At 39.6% G+C, this 20,348-nt stretch overlaps 3 protein-coding genes across 5 annotated transcripts in view; 2 read left to right on the top strand and 1 right to left on the bottom strand.

Moving 5' to 3' along the window:
* Positions 1-137: 137 nt before the first annotated feature.
* ebna1bp2 (EBNA1 binding protein 2) lies at positions 138-2,955 on the top strand. The gene is made up of 9 exons (XM_076973134.1): positions 138-327; positions 595-678; positions 852-1,027; positions 1,212-1,335; positions 1,606-1,695; positions 1,787-1,862; positions 1,976-2,063; positions 2,374-2,539; positions 2,633-2,955. Exons 1-9 carry the CDS (start codon positions 253-255, stop codon positions 2,678-2,680), a joined length of 927 nt encoding a protein of 308 aa, XP_076829249.1. The 5' UTR covers positions 138-252; the 3' UTR covers positions 2,681-2,955.
* A 1,508-nt stretch (positions 2,956-4,463) lies between these two features.
* On the bottom strand, positions 4,464-7,884 carry LOC143475316 (uncharacterized). The gene is made up of 4 exons (XM_076973135.1): positions 7,119-7,884; positions 6,693-6,931; positions 5,608-5,711; positions 4,464-5,440 (listed from the first exon to the last, which is right to left on the bottom strand). The coding sequence occupies exons 1-3, from the start codon at positions 7,684-7,686 to the stop codon at positions 5,628-5,630; spliced, it is 891 nt and encodes a 296-aa protein (XP_076829250.1). The 5' UTR covers positions 7,687-7,884; the 3' UTR covers positions 4,464-5,440; positions 5,608-5,627.
* Positions 7,885-17,044: 9,160 nt separating this feature from the next.
* The window catches only part of LOC143474547 (low-density lipoprotein receptor-related protein 8-like), a 54,431-nt gene continuing 51,127 nt past the window's right edge, over positions 17,045-20,348 (top strand). For 2 of the 3 annotated variants that reach the window (XM_076972049.1, XM_076972050.1), the window contains exons 1-2: positions 17,045-17,177; positions 17,776-17,895. In XM_076972049.1, coding sequence (XP_076828164.1) covers positions 17,111-17,177; positions 17,776-17,895 — 187 coding nt within the window. In that variant the 5' untranslated portion in view covers positions 17,045-17,110. The remainder of the gene's footprint in view (positions 17,178-17,775; positions 17,896-20,348) is intronic. The other variant, XM_076972051.1, reaches the window with a different exon arrangement.

The raw sequence follows: 20,348 nt of genomic DNA, 5'->3' as shown, positions 1-20,348 counted from the left end.
GTAAATAAATATACGGTTGTTTGCAAGCTTCGAGTGAACTTTATTTTAAGTGCCGTCAATAATTACTTTCGGGCTCGAAGAATCTTACATTGAACTAATCGGAACTACTCTTGGATAACTGTATATGCAACCCGGACGTTGTTTGCGCACGCAACATTTGCGCATGCCACGACTGGGAAGTGCACGTGAAAATTAGGGGAGCTGGATTTGCTAACAGTTGATATCTTATAATAATTTCATATAGTATCAAGCATGGTAGATATGGAAGAGGATTGCGAATTGCGACTAGAATCTGAGGATGAGACTAGCGAATTATCAGATGGGGAGGTGAGAGCACTATTGTTGTTAAGTGTGCTAACGAGTTGTAGTTGCGGAGTACCCTAGATGCTAAAGCTAGCTAGTTAAACTGAGGGTGAGTCACAAACAGTTTAGGCAAAAATATTAACAATTTTTAATTATTTTCAGGAAAAACCAACGGTTTACTTGTACGTCGACGTGCCAAATGTGCCTCTTAAGTGCTATAAATGTAACTTAATTTTATTATAACTTAGCTGTGTAAACTATTCTAACTTGTATCTCTCCTTCTTTTATTAGCTTCAAGAAGCTTTTTCGAAGGGGCTGCTCAAACCGGGTTTGAACATTCATGTGCATGAACCAAGAAAGGCTGTCAATAATCTAGTGAGTTTATGTATATATATATATATGTATGTATGTATGTATGTATGTATGTGTGTGTGTGTGTGTGTGTGTGTGTGTTCCAAGTTAACTTGTTACCTGAGTTTGTTTATTGTTCTGTACATTGCTGTTATGGCATGACATACCTTAACCTTTTTTACGTATTGTTTTACAAGGAGGGGCTGAAGAAGTGTTTAGCTGAGTTTAAAAGGAATCTTCCGTGGGTTGAGAGGCTGGACCTCACAAACCACCCGGCTGTTGATATTCTGGCAAAAGTAGAGGGGAGACTGGAACAAAGTCAAGGCACTGAGGAAATTGATGCAGAGGATGACTTTCAGAGGGAAATGTTCTTGTAGGTTCATCGTCTTGTTTGTTTTCTTCAAATAACACTTTACTAGGCCTGTTAATGACTAACAGTAAATAATGTAATGTTTGAAACTCTTGTAGTTGTAATTGCAGCTTTCTTACATTAGGATCGTTACTGACCTTAAGGTGCTATATGAATGAATAGCTAACCTTCAGTGTTGCACTGCAAGCTATCGCCAGGCTCAAGCAACTGTTCTAGAGGCCCTGCCAAAGCTGCAGAAGTTGGAAATTCGCACCAAACGGCCAGATGATTACTTTGCAGAGATGGCGAAAACAGATCAACACATGCAGAAGGTATGTTCTCAGCATGCACCTGCATCTGTGAGCCACTACCACTTCTCTCCTTCCTGGAGATACTCGTCTGATTTCACATGACGCATAGCATTAGTTAAGAAGGTGGAGGGAACAGAGTGGTGAGGATTCTTGATAAATTTGCTGAACCTGTGTCATGTAATGTCTATTAAGTATTGCCATTGACAGCCTGACATATATAGGTGTGGAAATGTCAGTCACTGTCACAGTTCTCCTCTTGGAAAAGTCTTCTTTCTTTGTGATATTTTGCAGATAAGGAAGAAGCTGATTCAAAAAGAAATGGCGATGGAGAAATCTGAGAAGGCCAAGAAACTGAGGGAACAGAGAAAGTTTGGCAAAAAGGTTCACATTTAACTTAACTCTTCCTGCACAGGAGTCCCATTGTTTGACTTCTGCAGTATTTGAACCATTATTGTCTGTCATCTCTTCATAGGTCCAAGTGGAAGTACTCCAGAAGAGACAGAAAGAGAAGAAGGCCATGATGACTGCAGTGAAGAAATATCAGAAAGGTTTGCTTTTTTTGTGGTATAGTCACACATTTCCCAAGAGCAAACCTCAAAAGTCATTTGGGAGAATTTGCTGAGATTTATGAAATGTGCTGATGGGTATTGATGGTCCACAGGTATGACTGACAAGCTGGATTTCCTGGAAGGAGATAAAGCAGGACAGAAAGGAGCAGCTGCAGCCAAGCCACAGATGAGCAAGAAGGGGTTAGTATGATGGACCAGTCCCTGCACTCTTAATAGATTGCAGAAGGAATGTCACTGTTGACTATATGTCGGTCTAGTATTAAGTCGTGTTTTCTTTATGATCTTGCACTTCATCACATTCTTTGCACTATGAGAGGCTAGTGCTCGTGCCATAAGGCAACTATTTTAGCATTTGGTGCATCTAAACTTTCCAAACCGTTAGTTTGAAGTCTTCTGTAACAGGTCATGCATTTGATTTGTAGGTCTGGGATAATTGTAAAGAGGCACCATATTGCTTGAAGTAATGGTCATTGTTGTGTTCTTTCCTAAGCCCCAACGCCAAGCGCAAGTATAAGGACCAAAAGTTCGGCTTTGGGGGCAAGAAAAAAGGCTCCAAATGGAACACGAAGGACAGCCATGACGATGTTTCTAGATTCCGAGCCAAAACAGCACATGGGAGAACGGGCAAGAAGTTTGGAAAAGCAGGGAAGAAAAACGTAAGCCCCTCTCCCTGCTCTGTCCCACCACCTCAGCATCTGGGTTTGTTGGTGCACCACTGTAAGCTCATTTCCATATGTGTTTGCTTGCAGAAACGACCCGGAAAGGAGGCGCGGCGGAAGATGAAGGCTCGGAAATAAGGCGCGTGTGCCATACGTGCCCCTCACGTTCGTGTGGACTTACGTTGGGTCGTTTGCTGGGTTGCCACGTCACTGCCATCCTACTCATCACGTGTAGTCTCAATACTCTTCAGTACACACTGTGGTCGCCAGCTTTTTCTGTTGTCACTGGACTTTGTCTTTGGACCTTGCAGGATGACAATTAGTTAGGTTTATTTTATGCCAGTTGTATTCCTCCCTTTAATTGTGCAACATGATCTTATTGAATCAAAAAGAAATTTTGCAAATCAAATGTTTTTTTCTTGTCTGTCTGTTTTTTGCAGATGTAAGTTTAATAATAGACAAAAGTGGTGAATCCCCATGTTCTGTTCATAAGTGCTACCCCTAATGGACTGTTCTATATTTACTATTTTTATTTTAGAAAAAGCTACTAATTAGCACAAATGTAGAAAAGCTACTAATTAGCACAAATAATCATAACAAAAGAGATGTTATTATTCCTGTTATTAATTTCAGAATTATTCAAATTAATTTAGGATTTGGACCTTGAGCTAGCAAAACACTCTCAGTAGATTTTCATTTAATCAGATTTAAATGCTGTGCTTTTTATTGCCAAAGGAAAGCATAAATATTCATGAAGTCATAATAGACGGCTGTGCTAATTGGCTTATTCGCCTACTTGCCCCCATTTGAAGTCTGTCAACAGTATGTTTTAGATGGTGGCTGAGCTTAGTTGCACATACAAGCCGAGAGGCTCATTTGGCATAATTTGTTACATCACTCTTAGAGACCCAGTTAAGCAAAATGCACATTCAACAAGTTGTTGTTGCAGGCACATACATAATTATTGACACCCCTGGTTAAAATGTGTTAAAAGCCTTAAAATAAATACATTTTTTAATTGCAGAAGCATAATCTCACTCTGAAAAAAAATGAGAAAAAAGCAACCTTCAACTCAAGTTGGGTAGAAAAAAGAAAAAAAATCTGACTAAGAAATAATTATTTCCCATAAAAATGACCTGTTCCACAATTATTGGCACCCTTAAAATTTTCTTGGAAATAAATGTATTTGAGCCATTTGTCATTTCTTCTGTCATCTAGGAGCCTTTAGTAATTGATCACTTCCTGTTTCGCTGAGGTATAAATATGGCATTACACAGAGGCCTATTTCTCTTACTCATGAACATAGGAAAGAGGAGACCACACTAAAGTAAGGCAGATGTGTGTCTTGTCAAAAGGAGCTTGTACAAGGTAGTACCACCAGGGGTGCCAATTATTGTGGTGCACATGATTTCATTCAAAAGATTTATTTCTTAATGTGTGATTTTTTCCCCCCACCAAATGAAGGCACTTGAATTAAAGATTATATAGTTTTGTTTGCATTGGTGTCCTACATTATTTTTAAAAATCCAAAGAACACTTCTTAACCAGGGGTGGCAATAATTATGGATAGTGCTATAACTACAAAGAAAGACCTCGCCTGGTACCACATCTAAATGAAAGCCAAGTGTGCTGAAATTAAAGCGTTTTAAGGATTGACGTGAAATCTGCACTCCGTTATAGCCTATGTTAGAACTAGCGAGGCCACCTGATGGTCCAGCCATCACTTCATTCAGCCAAGGATGCGAGTTTGGAGATAAGACCAGAGCATTCCGTCAGGTCCCTCAAGATCTGGCACCTGGAGCAAATTTACATATCCACCAATCATGTTTTACATGCTCTAGAATACCTAATCCTATTGGTTATACAAGTTGAGCTGAAATAATTCACAGATTAAAATAATGGGACAGCACAGCAGTGACAAAAAAACAGAACTTTTATTGAAACAACCTAGAAGCCTATTTAAAATACAAAATACTCAAAAACATCTACTGATTCACAAGTAAGTAACAGAACAAGTAACCGGGCCTAAATAGTGTTTCTGTGAAGCTGTGAGCAGACCTCAGATTTTATTAACATCTGCCTAAATTGAACTAAAACTGAGTTATAAGAACACTTTGACAGGAGAGTTAACATCTGTTCTAGAACATCCATAGTTAAGACTGAAATTATTTACGGTAGAAACCACCTGATTGCTGTTGCTACATATAAAAAAACAGCAGCACTAACAAATATCTTCAACCAAATATGCAGACAGAACCTGTTTCAAAATGCAAACAAACAAGTCCCTCATATTCAGCATCTACAAACTTTTTTTACTGCCATTGTTGACCTTTAATGGAGGATGACTACTAACAGTAGTCACATCCCAGGCCACATGAACATGTCTATAGCTTAAAAGGATGCCATGAATGCATTGAATAATGGTAGACATTACACCAATTTGAAAACTCCACTTTAACAAATCAGATTTAATCAATGCTATAATTTGTTTAACAAATATTTAATATTCACAATGCTAAATGCAAATCGAAATTTCTAATCAATACATGACTGCATTATTAATTAATTCAAATTTTACCTTAATTTCTGGTAACGTTCATGTTTTAACTTCAATTTTAAGTAAAATTGATTATTTTGTTATATTCAATGAGACGCAAATTAATTTCTTGAGAACACCTGCATTACGCTTTTAAGTACCCTTCTAGGGACCAAAAGACTTTGAATTTAAATCTGAACTAATCTGAACTAGATGTGTATTGAAAGCAATTGTTGAGAGTACTCCAGGAGCACATATGTATGTTTCCTTTACTTGTTGTGTGTGCGCGCATGTGTGTGTGTGTGTGTGTTTTGCTGCACTTGTTGTCTGCAATCTCTTTCATTCTCTGCCATGAGACATTCCTGCATTGGGGATAATGGACAGCAACACATTATCTAAAAGCTTTTATAAAATGTATAGGTGCTGTTCAATCCCTGCATTTAATTTCATCAAACCTTTAGTAGCTGAACTTTTATTTTAGCTAATGTTTTGACATTGCATTATAAACTACATAGAGCTCTGTTCATACCGGGTTATGAAGGAGATTCCTTAGGTCTTGTTGTACAGGTGGTAATCATGAGGTACCAGGCCACTGGGCTGGGGACCTGATGCATAGAATGGCCATGGACAACCCTACGAGCAGAAATATTACCCAGAAACATCCACTGATTCTCAAAGATAACTATAAAATGTTCATAAGTGTAAGTTTCACTGCACTGGTCAGTTTATTCATATTGTTATAATTGCTTTATGTTATGGTAGAAAGAAATTCTTAAAATTCTTGACTTATTCCCACATGGAACTAGCTACAATTTGAAATCTGTTTCTTTTATATTATCATTATCTAACCAAAATGGATTATTAATTTTACAAATCCTTTCAAACTTTCTCATCGGTTTTTAAAACAATACGACGATGCAATGTGAATAAGGTAATTATATTTAAATGTAAAATATTAGATTGTTATATGTCATTAAACATCGGAACCTCAGAATTGGAATAAATAAATTCTCATTTATTCTGAATATAAATCCAGCAATTAAGGAGACTTGGTTAAATAGCAGCAACGAGATTATTGTATTTAATATGAGAGCGCAAAGATAATGTTAAATCAAGCAAGTCAGACACACTGAGCACGCAAAATCAAGAAAACCGAGCAAAAACAGTGACAGCGAGAGCAGAGAAACAAGAATTGTACGGTTATGTGCGCTCACTTCACTGTTTTCAGCGCGCGTTTCAGTTTTTTGCTCGCTTCTAAAATTTCTGCTCTTCATGATTACAAGTGCAAATACGTCACAGATGAAGGCTCGGTAGATGATTACCTGAACCATCGATTGCAACTGCAAGTGGGCATGTCACAACCCGATTTGATAAATGTACAACAGACGCTGCATGCTTACTGCTGTCAATCTTACATGCATGAGACATGTTGATTAACTGTTTTTAAAACAATTAGACATTATGGATAGCTAAAGTGCCATTTTCCACCTAAAGCCAACAAAACTGTGACTTGCTCGATTTAACCTTATCTTTGCGCTCTCATATTAAAGACAGTAATCTCACGCCATACAGTTCAGCCTAGAATGACATTCGAAATTCACCTCATAAACGTACCTGTGGTGCACCGATCCCCGGTGGGCATGCTAGTGTAGCCAGGGGCAGGTGTGGGAAGTCAGTGCCTACTTTGTAAGCGCCCGGTACAGGCGAATCCAGGCTGACCATGAGAGGCGGGAGAGCGTAACCGTCGGGGTAGTGTGAATGCAGGCGAAAGGGCGACGGCATCGCCAACATTTCACTCGGGAAAATGTTCTTCGGAGCTGTTATAATGTACTCCCAAGGAAACTGTCGTGGGTCTAAAAACGATATGAAGTTGAATAACTCATCAAATTGTAAAAGACCGTCGCTAGCTAGTTCGGCTACATTTATAACGGACCGGCGCCTGACACAAGGGATCCTGACATACACAGAAGAAAGATCCACCATCCACCAACTAAACTGGTTATGTAGCATTTGTTCCGCGTTTTTAAATCACTAACATACCTCTGAAAACGGAATCTTCCTTTCCTCCACTCCAGCAATAAGAAGTGAAACTTTGCCGCGACATGTCCCCGATCCGCTCATCCGGCCGCCATCTGGACTCACTTGTGCCCAAGGAGCTGGACGACGGGCTCATCACCGGGATCTCAAGCTCCGTGTACGTTTCGCGGTGCACTTCGATCCGACGGTCCGAGGTCTTGATTACAGTCTCTGACCGGTCTCTACTGTCGGTCAATACATTTGAGCACCCGTATTTCTTTTCAGGTGAGGGCCTCAAGTCTGCGCCCGATCCACGCGGGCCGGTTTCGTCCTCCGTAGACACGGCTGGCGTTACCTCCGCTTTCTCGGCGCTCATTTTGTCTTCCCGCTGTCTCTTTTTAAAGCCTCGTTGAGTTGCCATAATCTTCGTTCGTTCCGAGATAAGAGTGCACTTCCAGCATCGGCATGGCCTAAATGGACATTTTCCTGCATGTCCTTTCAGTTGAACGACGAATCCATGATTGCGACATCTCGAGCACTTTGGATTTCTTTTCGAGATGTTTTGGTCTTTCGGTGTAGAGATGTTTGCCATTATAAGTGACCAACTCAGACAGGCATAAACGTTTTCAAATGCAATATAAACGTGTCGTGAAAAACGATATTTTAACAAAACTACTGAAAAATGCAGCGAACACCTGTAAAACAATTCGTCCTCCTTCGAGACTATGGGTAGGCGAGACGTGACGCAACTCTGAACAATGTATCATTTTATGCGTGGGAAAGCGAAATTCCCAATTTCCCAGGTTAATAGGGTTAACACACACCCCTTCCATTAGGCAATATAGGCAAATGCTAGGACGCCGTCTGTCCGGGGGGGGGGGGGGGGGGGGCGCTCGCGTTCATGGGTTTTTTTTTTTTGTTTTTGTTTTTTACAAATGAACAATTAATAAATGTGAAAACAAGCAAAGTCCTCATAATCATAATTTCACTGTTTAATAATATCAGTCAAAGGAATAATAATTATAATAACAACACACGACACCTATCACCCGCGCGCCAACCCGTCCGCCCCCGCGCGCTCTGTGCACTTTATACTTTTGCGAGTGACCGTAGCGCGCGACTCCGCACACCTGCGCGAACCTCCGCGAACTCTGTTCATTGCAGGTGCACTTTAGAAATAATAACAATGTTGCAGTAGGCAAATTGCACTGATTTGCACTGGTGGTAGTTGATGTTTTTTTTTTTTTAAACTTATTATTAATATTTAAAATTTGTTCTCTGCACTACTTTATGTAGTTAGTTTTAAAATAGTTTTAAAATATTTTTTGTGCAACACCTTTATATGTACTGCTTGTTATACGGTAATATTTAAGTCATTTGCTTTTATTTGTTTCTTTAATAGTGATACAATCAACCTGATGATTGATGATGCAAGGGGCACCAAAATCTCGTCTAGGGCACCACATTGGTCAGGGCCGGCTCTGTTAACACACCTAGTATGGGAAACCTATTGAAATGTAATTTTTTTGCCACATCTGTATTCACCACATATTTATCTACACTGTAAAAAGGACTGGGGTTAATTAATATTTACTAAATAATTAAAAGTTACCAATACATAATAATAAATGATATATGTAGTTAAACATTTTATTGAGTGTAATTCAACAAATGTAATGTGTTTATTAATTGTATTGTATTATTTGTTTTAATAAAATTAACTGTGACACATTGAGTAGAATGAACTTAAATTTTATCGGTTAATTCAGGGATACAAAAAATTGAAAGATTTTACTCATTAAGAAGTGGTTGTTTTCAATTAGCTTACACTTACACCCACTTTTCACCTCGTGGACTCCACACACCACACTTTGAGCTGCTGTCCTCCAACTTAAAATGGCAAGAACTTTTAAAAATATAACATTAATTAATGTTATAGCTCTGCTGCAAATCAAATAATTTAGCTTCATAGTGATTTCTTTGTAGTTTTTTTATAGCTTAGAAGCATGGTATGGACTAAAATGGTGGTCAGCTCACATTTTCACTCACTCTAGTCTCTGATAGATACGACATGGAAGTCTTTGCTAGCTCCAAAACAAGCTATCTAGATTTATTTAGCTGCTAACACCAGCTGGCTAAAGTGCAGCCTCTGTGACACATTAACAGCATACCTGTTATCTGTAAAAAATAATAATAATAAGAGGAAAGCAAGCATTTTATATAAGAGTCTGTTTGATGGACTTCATATTGGATATCCCTGCATGATAATGATTGAGCCGCGGCCATTTTTCTCGGTCGCACTGTCTAAGCGAAATCAGTTATCGCAAGCGCGCTGTAAAAAAATCGCTGTTTTCATCGGTTTGTAGGAGGTTCTTCCCAGAGTTTTGGTATTAAGACATAATTTAATGACCGCTTTCTCTCATTCCGTTAGAAGAATTCGCATTTCGCGCTTCTGTTTCTTTTTGAGCCTGGGAGGAGGGAGGAGCTGGACGTGACACCATGTTTATATATGATGGTTGCCCTTGCACTTTTAAAACACATAGTGCTCTTCGTACACATTTATCTAGATACCACGCAGAAGAAAATCCAAGGCCTGGAATCACTTTAAATATCACTTTAATCACTTTAAATACTTTAAAGTGTTTACTGTTTAGTTTGTAGTGCTCGTTGTGCTACGGAGAATGATTACTTTCTGCATGTTGGAAATCATCTGAAGAACCATCAAACTTTTGTATATTTAAAGGATATGACTTTCACAATAATATATAGGCTACAATACATTTCTGAAACACAAAAGCAGAAAGCAGAAATCATATTCTTTGAGTAATTCTAAGCAATATATTTGAGGCTCATATATTTTAATTAGAAGAATTGGTTTACTTCTACTGAAGCTAGAAAGCATTTACAATGCCTCAGTCAAGTGCATTGATGCCTTGGTTGAAGATCTTCAGTTCATTTCATCTTCTTCATCTCTTGAAGTTGTTAGAAACATACTTGATTTGACACTGAAGTCTAACAAATGCACTGTTGACAAGACCCTCATAACTGATTTGGTAGAACAGTTGTGCAACTTCCATCCCATTAGCACAGCATTTGCAGCAGGTGGTCCACTTGGTTCAGCTTTTAAGAGAAGAAAGTATTTTAAGGACACTTTCCAGTGTGTTGACCCTGTAGAGTACATCCTTGATTCTCAAACGAACAAGAGCTTTCAATATGTGCCTATTCTGAGCACTTTACACAAACTCCTGAAGAACAAACATATTGCAGAGGCAGCCTTATCCAGACATTCCAACTGTACTGGACATATTACGTCAGTTTTTGATGGTACATTTATTAGGCAGAATGATTTCTATGCTGGAGAAGAAATAAGATTTTCTATTATCTTTTATGTTGACTATTTTGAGGTGTGTAACCCATTAGGTACTTTGAGGAAAAAGCACAAAATAACAGCGGTTTATTGGATTTTGGCAAATGTACCATCCCACCTACAGTCTGCATTAACATCAATACACCTAGCTTTACAGTGCAAAGCTGTTGATGTAAAACAAACAAAAAATTTAAATACAAAGCAATTTTGGAACATCTCTTGAAGGAGGTTGTCTCACTCTAGAACAGGAAGGAATTTTTGTTTCCAGTGCGGGGAAAAATATTAAAGGGACTGTACACTGTGTTGTAGCTGATAATTTGGGTGCACATTCCATTAGTGGACTAGTTGAAAGTTTCATAGTCCTGTCCTGATTGGCTGCCTGAGGTAGAAAGCTGTGGAACCTGATTGACTGATTAAAGTGGAGGGCTGTGGAATCTGATTGGCTGAATAAAGTGGAGGACTGTGCAACCTGATCGGAAGTCTGATGGAATCAAATTTGACTATAATTTGACTGTAGTTGAAGACCATGGAAATGAAAATTCTGCGCATATTGCATTTTCAAAATGCATTTTGACACAATTTGAGTGCTGTTGGTATCGTAATGTTATTGCGAACAGGAGAGGCTCAATTTCTTCATTAACATTTGAATATGGACAGTGGTGGACGAAGTACAGCAATTATGTACTTGAGTAAAAGTACAGTTACCTTGCATTGAATATTACTCAAGTAAAAGTAAAAGTATTCACCTCAATTTTTTACTTGAGTAAAAGTACAAAAGTATCTGCCTTCAAAAATACTTAAGTATTAAAAGTAAAAGTAAAAACTTTTTTTTTCTTAGCGTCATATCAAAACCCCTAGGCCTACTCGATCAACAAGTGAACAACGAAACAGTGCCTTACATTTGCCTAGCAAACACAAAATACTCAAAACTATATTATATTTAAGTAAGACCAAGTGCTTTTGAAGCAACAACACAAAAAGCATTCATTCAAGTTTCATTATTTTATTTTTCATTCATTTCGCTTGTCATAAAACTAATAACAAATAACAAACACCATCACAATTGATGAAAATCAATAAAAACACAACTGATAAATCATTCACTATAAACATTACATTTGATGAAGCATTACCTAAGTTTTGAAGAGGCGATGCAGTATATGAAGAGGTTATACGTTGTCCACCACATGGCGGGACAGGGAAGCTTAGCACATAGAACTAGAACTGTGTGCAGCCCAACCAACTGAACTCATAATATGAGTTGGCCAAATAATTAATAATTATTATTATACCACAGTTAGTTCCGACCCTACAATGTGATTGGCTGAGAGGCGATCTAGGAGTGCCAATATTACACGTTATAGCACTGTAACCGAAGCTCTCCATGTATTACTCCGCCACATACAGGTAACCTATCAATGCAGCAGCGTTTACAGGCCAAACTGCGCAACTACAAACAAGCAGCAACATTATCAAAATGAATTACAGGGAGTTCGTTAAATCTATTGGCTTTGAAAGCATTTGTTTCAATCTGAAACTGGAGGATGAAGCTATAAATAACCAGCCTGATTCCTCCAATGAGCCAAGGTTTGTCACGCTTACAAACAATGATTTGGATGGGCTGGAAATGCAGACAAACGAAGTTAATACCGTAAAACAAATGTGCTGGGCTATTAATGTATTTACATCCTGGTTAAAGAGCAACGACATTGCAGTTGATTTTAGTATTATCAACAAAAATGAAATGAATCAGCTTTTACGACGTTTTTATGGATCCGTCAGAAACGTGAAGGGAGACTTATATAGCATCAGCAGCTTCGTTGGTTTAAGAGCTGGACTGAACAGATACCTGAACGAACCTCCAATCAGCAGTGGATGGACAATAATTGTTGTACTTTATTTTTAATAAATACAACTTAATCAACAGTTGTTTTTGTGTATATTTACCTCTATAATATTTATTGGGTAAGGCTGTTCCAGTGTTGTATAAGTTTAGCAGCGAGCCATTGAATGGAACTATTTTAACTGGCGAAGTATTTTTAACCAAACAGGTCGTATTTTCTCGTCCTCTTTAACTCAAAATCTTTCAATAAACAGCGATACTTGAACTGTGGTATAATCACAATAATACACTCAAGGTTCGTGCTATAACGGGTAATATTGGCACTGTGCTGATCTACGGCACTCGGCCTACGACCGCAGCGTCAATATTACACGTTATAGCACGAACCTCGAGTGTACTATTGCCTAAATAATTAATATAATAATAATAATTTTAATAATTTTGCTTCGCTTCGCTCATATTTGCTTGCCTTCGCTTCCCTCATAGGAATGAATTGCGAAGTTCGCTTCGCTTGGCCAAATTCGCGTGTATGTGTCCCCGGCTTTAACGTTTGATGTGGGAGTCTCCTGTGTTAAACTGGTGCTTAGCATCTCCACAGATTGCAATTTGGGTACTAGCACATTGCTTTGAATAAAAGCATCTGTAAGTTGTGTATTTCAATGTGATATAATTAACCAGGGTATATAAACCACCCTGTTGGTAGTACTCATCTAATGGCGAACTTACCTCGATGTGTTTTTTCAAGTTTGACGGCGAGTTCATAAATGATGACCGTGATGTGTTCTTCGGAATGCAGAGGAGACACTTGAAGGAATACGAATCATTTTTCTTTTCGAGGAATTAAAACAATTCGGCTAAATAAGTCCAGGGGTGTTGGGGAAAGCCATCTGTTGCAGCCGTGTCAGATCCTCAGCCAATTAGCGTACAAATCTTAATCTCTTACTGAGCGCTGATTGGTTATAGTCTTTTATTAAGCGTTGATTTAAAAATAGAAAAGGAACGAGATGTTTCTGTAAATGTAACGAAGTGAAAAGTAAAAAGTTTCGCTTTGAAATGTAGTGAAGTAAAAGTATAAAGTCTTACCAAATAAAAGTACTTGAGTAAAGTACAGATACATGGAAATGTTACTTAAGTACAGTAACGAATTACATTTACTTCGTTACTGTCCACCACTGAATATGGACATCTTTTTAGCATGGTGGTGAGGTTGAAAATTACATTTCAAACGCATTATCATGGAATGCAAAGCATATTAAGCGAATAGCATTTTAATTACAATTTTGATACCTTTGCATGATCACATTTGATCATTCAAATCGGGAAGTACATTTTCATTTCAATAAAGGCACAAATAAAGCATCAAAATGTATGTGTAAATGAAATATGAATAGACGTCTACCACATTGCAAATGTAAATGGAATTATTGCATTTCAATTTTGAGCTCAAAGTTGTTTGTATGAGTGGAACATACAAATGCGTATTACATTTTCATTTTAATATTGAGGCCGAATAACCTCCATAATAAGTCCACTCATAACTAACACTACAGAAAAAAATACTGCATTATATAGTGCACACCAGAAAGAATTCAGAAAAAAGTGGCAAAGAGCATTTCTTAAATGAACATATATATACACTGCTCAAAAAAATAAAGGGAACACTTAAACACAATATAACTCCAAGCAGGGGCGAGGCTAGGGTATTTTTAGTGGTGCTAGAGCACCACCGTGAAGTTGCTCAGCACCCCCTGGCTCAACACATTTTTAAAATATTATATTATGCAAAAACCTTGCTCTGCACCTGCGCAATACTTTGGTATTGTGCCTCTGTGAGCACTGGGGGCTGGGCACCCCTAAAGACCAGATCCTAAAATCGCCCTTGACTCCAAGTCAACCACACTTCTGTGAAACCAACCTGTTCAGTTAGGAAGCAACACTGATTGTGAATCAGTTTCTCCTGCTGTTGTGCAAATGGAATAGACAACATGTAGAAATGAGAGGCAATTAGCAAGACCCCCCCCCCATAAAGGAGTGGTTCTGCAGGTGGGGACCACAGACCACTTCTCAGTACCTATGCTTTCTGGCTGATGTTTTGGTCACTTTTGAATGTTGGTGGTCCTTTCACACTCGTGGTAGCATGAGACGGATTCTACAACCCACACAAGTGGCTCAGGTAGTGCAGCTCATCCAGGATGGCACATCAATGCGAGCTGTGGCAAGAAGGTTTGCTGTGTCTGTCAGCGTAGTGTCCAGAGGCTGGAGGCGCTACCAGGAGACAGGCCAGTACACCAGGAGACGTGGAGGAGGCCGTAGGAGGGTAACAACCCAGCAGAAGGACCGCTACCTCCGCCTTTGTGCAAGAAGGAACAGGAGGAGCACTGCCAGAGCCCTGCAAAATGACCTCCAGCAGGCCACAAACGGTTAGAAACCGACTCCATGAGGATGGTATGAGGGCCCGACGTCCACAGATGGGGGTTGTGCTCACAGCCCAACACCGTGCAGGACGCTTGGCATTTGCCAGAGAACACCAGGATTGGCAAATTCGCATTGTGCTCTTCACAGATGAAAGCAGGTTCACACTGAGCACATGTGACAGACGTCACAGAGTCTGGAGACGCCGTGGAGAGCGATCTGCTGCCTGCAACATCCTTCAGGGCCTGGAGGGCCGCACAGCCCTCCATGTGCTCACCAGAGGTAGCCTGACTGCCATTAGGTACCGAGATGAGATCCTCAGACCCCTTGTGAGACCATATGCTGGTGCATTTGGCCCTGGGTTCCTCCTAATGCAGGACAATGCTAGACCTCATGTGGCTGGAGTGTGTCAGCAGTTCCTGCAAGATGAAGGCATTGAAGCTATGGACTGGCCCGCCCGTTCCCCAGACCTGAATCCGATTGAGCACATTTGGGACATCATGTCTCGCTCCATCCACCAAAGTCACGTTGCACCACAGACTGTCCAGGAGTTGGCGGATGCTTTAGTCCAGGTCTGGGAGGAGATCCCTCAGGAGACCATCCGCCACCTCATCAGGAGCATGCCCAGGCGTTGTAGGGAGGTCATACAGGCACGTGGAGGCCACACACAATACTGAGCCTCATTTTGACTTGTTTTAAGGACATTACATCAAAGTTGGATCAGCCTGTAGTGTGTTTTTCCACTTTAATTTTGTGTGTGGCTCCAAATCCAGGCCTCCATTGATTATTAATTTAATTTCCATTGATGATTTTGTATGATTTTGTTGTCAGCACATACAACTTTGTACAGAACAAAGTATTCAATGAGAATATTTTATTCATTCAGATCTAGGATGTGTTATTTGAGTGTTCCCTTTATTTTTTTTGAGCAGTGTATATTAATGTTTTAACAAGGTGGTTCATTTATGTCTGTTTCCCCACTGGATCTCATTCCTTTTTTTGTAGGTCAGAATCAGTACATTTTGTTCTGTTTAGCACTATCATATCTTTTTTCCCCTCAGATTTATTTCTATCTTTGCTTGGATGTTGCCTAGATATTTTTTTAAACTAATAGCTGAACTAAATTGCAAAACATTAACACAATCATGAAAGAAAACAAATAAATACACAATTCACCTGCCATTTGATTAGACAATACATTTTTAGAAACACCTTGTATGTCTATAATTACATGTAGAAATTATAGACCATCTGTTGCCATTTACAATTTATGTTGGCAAATTTTCATGGTCAGTTTTTTTTTTTTTCATGGTCAACGGCTGTTGACTAGACACAATACTGTTGGTGTGGCAGTCCTCTATCAACAGTCTACCACATCACTTCCATGTGAGTGTTGCTGTGCTGAGAATCAGCTGCCAACTGAATAATAGCTGGTCAGCAGTAGTCCTGTGGTCAATAACTTTCTGCATGGACAGAATCAACAGTACTCTGGCATAGGATGTGCTACAGTCTGTACACCTTTGATGTACAACCATCTTATAGGTGTACAGTTAGTTTGTAGGTGCAAGGTAGTTTCAAATAAAGTGTTTGGTGAGAGTAAATAAAAAAAGAAGAAAAATTCGAGCAATTTCAATAGGGTTCCCACACTATGTGTGTGAACCCTAATAATAAATTAAAGCCAGGAGTGTTAAACAGAAATGTCTGCTTTATATCATTTTTTTATTGATCTAAGTAATTTAACAAAATCTTGCTAACCACAATCCTGGTTAGACTTGGCTAGACATGAATTTAATAGGAAAGGAGATTATTCATGCAGGATTCACTGGAGGTGGCGGGTTAGGGGGAGTGTACCGTTATTTAAATAACTGATTCTTCTGTTAGTTCCTGTCGTTGCCGGGTTTCGACTGACAGAATATCTCTCATTGTAATATGCAGGGAATTGCAATCAGTTGATATGTTAATGTTTCCTTATGAAAGACACCATAATGTGAATAAACTTCATGCTGAATCCTCGTTCTTACATTAAGCTATTAGGACGTTTAGGCTTATTGCAGTACTGGGCGTTCTTTTAGGATAGTGATGGCCAGAGGTAAGACACGTCTTCAAAACATGAAGATGATATTCAAAACATATCATCTGAAAAAATGATACATCACGTTCTTACATCGTTTGACCCTGCTTCTGAATTCTATATTTCGCCTACCAGTTTCAGTCTGCGACCAACGTGGCTCATAATTCATACTGGCATAAACCCCGCCCACGTTTGATGTCGTCATTGATTCAAATTGCAGGAGAAGCGATTGGAGATTCAGTGAAGTAGCGCTGTCGCGTCACTGGAGGAACGCCACCGGGACCTGCTTTGTTTGTGGATGAACACCATTACCCATCTCCGAAATGTGGACTGTAATAGGAAAATTACTATTTTTTCATTTTGTAATGATGGAGGTTTATTCAGGAAAAGGTTAGTTATGATTAAACTATGTATGTAAAAAGGGGAACATGAAAAATTAAATGAATAATGCTGGTCCCTGCGAAATCTGTCATGGTTGGGTGTTTTAGTGCTACACGCGCACAGTGGGCTACTTTTGCGTCTTGCAGCTCGTGGTAATGAAAATGAATATGGCTAAAGCATGTGCCCATTCATAACTTAAGTGATTTGTACCTAATGTGTAAATTATGCCAACATTAGCCTGTATCTGTCTATGGGGTTGACAGTTATTGTTTCCGGAGTATGATCTTCTCCATTAAAATAATTAATATCGGTCTGTGGACACAAATGACCACTGGACGTGTTTATGTAAAACAACGAAATATTTTGTGCATTTACTGCTTTTTTCTCTTTTTTGTATGATTGATTGGCTAAATGGCGCGCGTGCCGATATCTTAAACTGCACAAAGCCAATTCCTGATGCATTTAAACTCAGTAAAATTATACCTATAATGCCGCTATTGAACGATTTGCGCTTCGGAGCATCCTCACTGTTCATAGTTTATTGTCGTACGTGTATTGTCAATCTGAAATGCACTAGAACGATTTCTTCGGTCTTTTTTAAACGCAGCGGACGAAACGGAGTGTGAGGATGGACAATTTCAGTGTAATAACAAGAGATGTATTCCGACTATATGGAGATGCGACGATGATGACGACTGCTCCGACAACAGCGACGAGGAAAACTGTCGTAAGTTAATTTCCCGTGTTGTAATGAGAAATTAAGGCGATATGCTAGTTCTATTACGAACAACTAAAGTAGTCTTTGTCTTTTATACATTTTTTTAAACAAACCCTTTTCATCACGTCTTGTTTAATACAAGTACTTATATTTGGTGCGGAGGTGTTTTAACTTAAATATTTTTTATGATGACTTCCTGACCTACCTGTAGTGGTTCATTCAGCAGGTGAAACATCATCAATATTCAGTATTCATTGTTTGAACACTGTCAACTGCAAGATTTACAGTCCAGCCTCTGGTCGAGAGGCCATGGACGCTTAGACATACATTAGTATGTACCAGGGAGCGTGCCTTATAGATGTTTAACCATCTAGAAATCAGTTGCTTTCCGTATTGCAAATCCAACACGCACAAACCTATGCAGAGGCTGTAAGTCAAGTACGCCCTCATCGTTTGTGATTGCCACCAATCAGATTCTGTCCACTCAGCCCCATAGTGAAATCGCACGTTGTCAAGCCACAGATGTCTGGATGGAGTGTGTTATATGTTTAAGCTCTCGCTTAAAGACAATCGATGTTTCGTACATAAAGTGCTACTTCCAGTTCACCCGTTTGTTATAAAATGTTGACCGTGTCCTCTTGGTAAAAAAACAAAAAGATCCAAAAACCATATTTGTATTGTGTTGAAGCATTGTAAGGAAGCCGTATCATTACGTTTCACCTTCATGTCGAACTTACTTGGCCCATTATTTAGCAATTTGACATGAGTTTTTTTTCTTACTTTTATCATGTATACTTCATGTTGTGAGGGGCATTTTATTTATGTCTGGAATGACAGTTGTTTAATGAGTAGTGAGTGAGATTTGTAGTACCTGTGTGGACTGTCGTGTTATTTATATGGCCCATTGTTAAAATTATTATTTTTCCCTTGGGGCGAAAATCCTAATTTTTTAAATGATATATGATAATGGTTTCTAATTGTGTCACGTACAAACACGCAATTTGATTTGGTTATACCTCTGTCTATTCATCTCTTCATCTCTCTCTCTCTCTCTCTCTCTCTCTCTCTCCATTTCCCCCTCTCTGTCTCTTTCTTACCCTTTCCCCCTTTCTTTGTCTCTCTGTCCCTTCCTCACTCTCTCTCTGCGTCTCCCTCCCTCTGAACATGTGCCCTACATTTATTTGGAGCAAACACATGGCAAGCAGAAACAAAAGCTTGGAAAATCCTTCCTGCAAAAGCCATCCCACCTCGGTGCGCTTGTTTTTTTTTTCTGCTTGGGTTAGCCGAGGTGCCAGGAGATCTCGTGCCCGAATGTTGCACATCCCCACACGGACACACACAGCCCGTGCCGAGCACACCGCGGCCAGCTGCTGAGAAAGAACCCGAGGCTTTGGTGTGTGTGTGTGTGTATGTGTGTGAGTGTGTGCATGTGTGTGTGTATGTGCGCGTCTTTCTGCATAATTTATATGCTTGTTGCAATTGCAGTCTTGCCCACTTGTTCAGGTTTGCCCTGTAAAGGGCACCAGGTTGACTCCACCTGTTGGAGCAGGTCAACTGTCCATGACCTTCTCCTCATGGGACTTTCTTACTCCATTTACTGCTTTAGCGATTTTACAAAGGTCCGGGCAGGAAGAGCCAAAGTACTGACCCAGACACTTCAAGTGTACTGTAGCGCTGAAGGGGTAAAAGGACATACCACTGCACGTACAGGCATGATTATCCAAAGATAAAGGCGGCTGTAGCATTGGGACGGTTTGGACAAACGAACGGATTGGCTTTCCGTGCCACATGCGGTGCTGTCCGATCTTGCTGGATTTAGCTGTCGCAGTAACAAGAACGTGCCTACCTGTTCCTGTGACACTGGTTTTGAGTATCTCGAGAAAGAAGACCATGCTGCTTGTACTGCTGTAGATTTGTGTTGCTGTGTTATCTGTGCACATACAGGCACAGGAGGTTGTGCATTGGAGCCTGAATGCATTTACACTTGATGACTGAAAATCTGTGGGTTAAATACATCCAACTCCAGTCAAAACAATTCTGCAAATGACTTTTGTTTTCTCACAGACTGCTCACTAATACGTGGATTTATTGATCTCACTCATTAGAGTATTACACCATCCCACATTGAGTTTGGATTGGTTGCTAGTTCACCATTAGCTGACCTTTCCTTGTGATGTATTTGCCTGATGCCTCCTCATCCCATCCCTCATGGATGCTCTATATCTCCCTGCACGATGCCACCCCCATCACTAGGACACACCTCCGTCCCTAGGACACACCCCCATCCCTAGGACACACCATGTCCTATGGATGAACTGGTCTTGGGGGAAGTGGGGGATGTTTAGATGGTGCTGCTAATCTCCTACTCAATACTAATACTGTATCACTTTTAGTCTGCAGAAATGGAATAGCTCCACAGAGCTTAACATTTTCTAATGCAGTTGTATGGAGATGGAGTATTT

This window comes from Brachyhypopomus gauderio, chromosome 14 (assembly GCF_052324685.1).
Source record: "Brachyhypopomus gauderio isolate BG-103 chromosome 14, BGAUD_0.2, whole genome shotgun sequence".
Lineage (NCBI taxonomy): Eukaryota > Metazoa > Chordata > Actinopteri > Gymnotiformes > Hypopomidae > Brachyhypopomus > Brachyhypopomus gauderio.
Note: the sequence above shows the minus strand (reverse complement) of the source record. Positions and strands in the feature narration are given on the sequence as shown.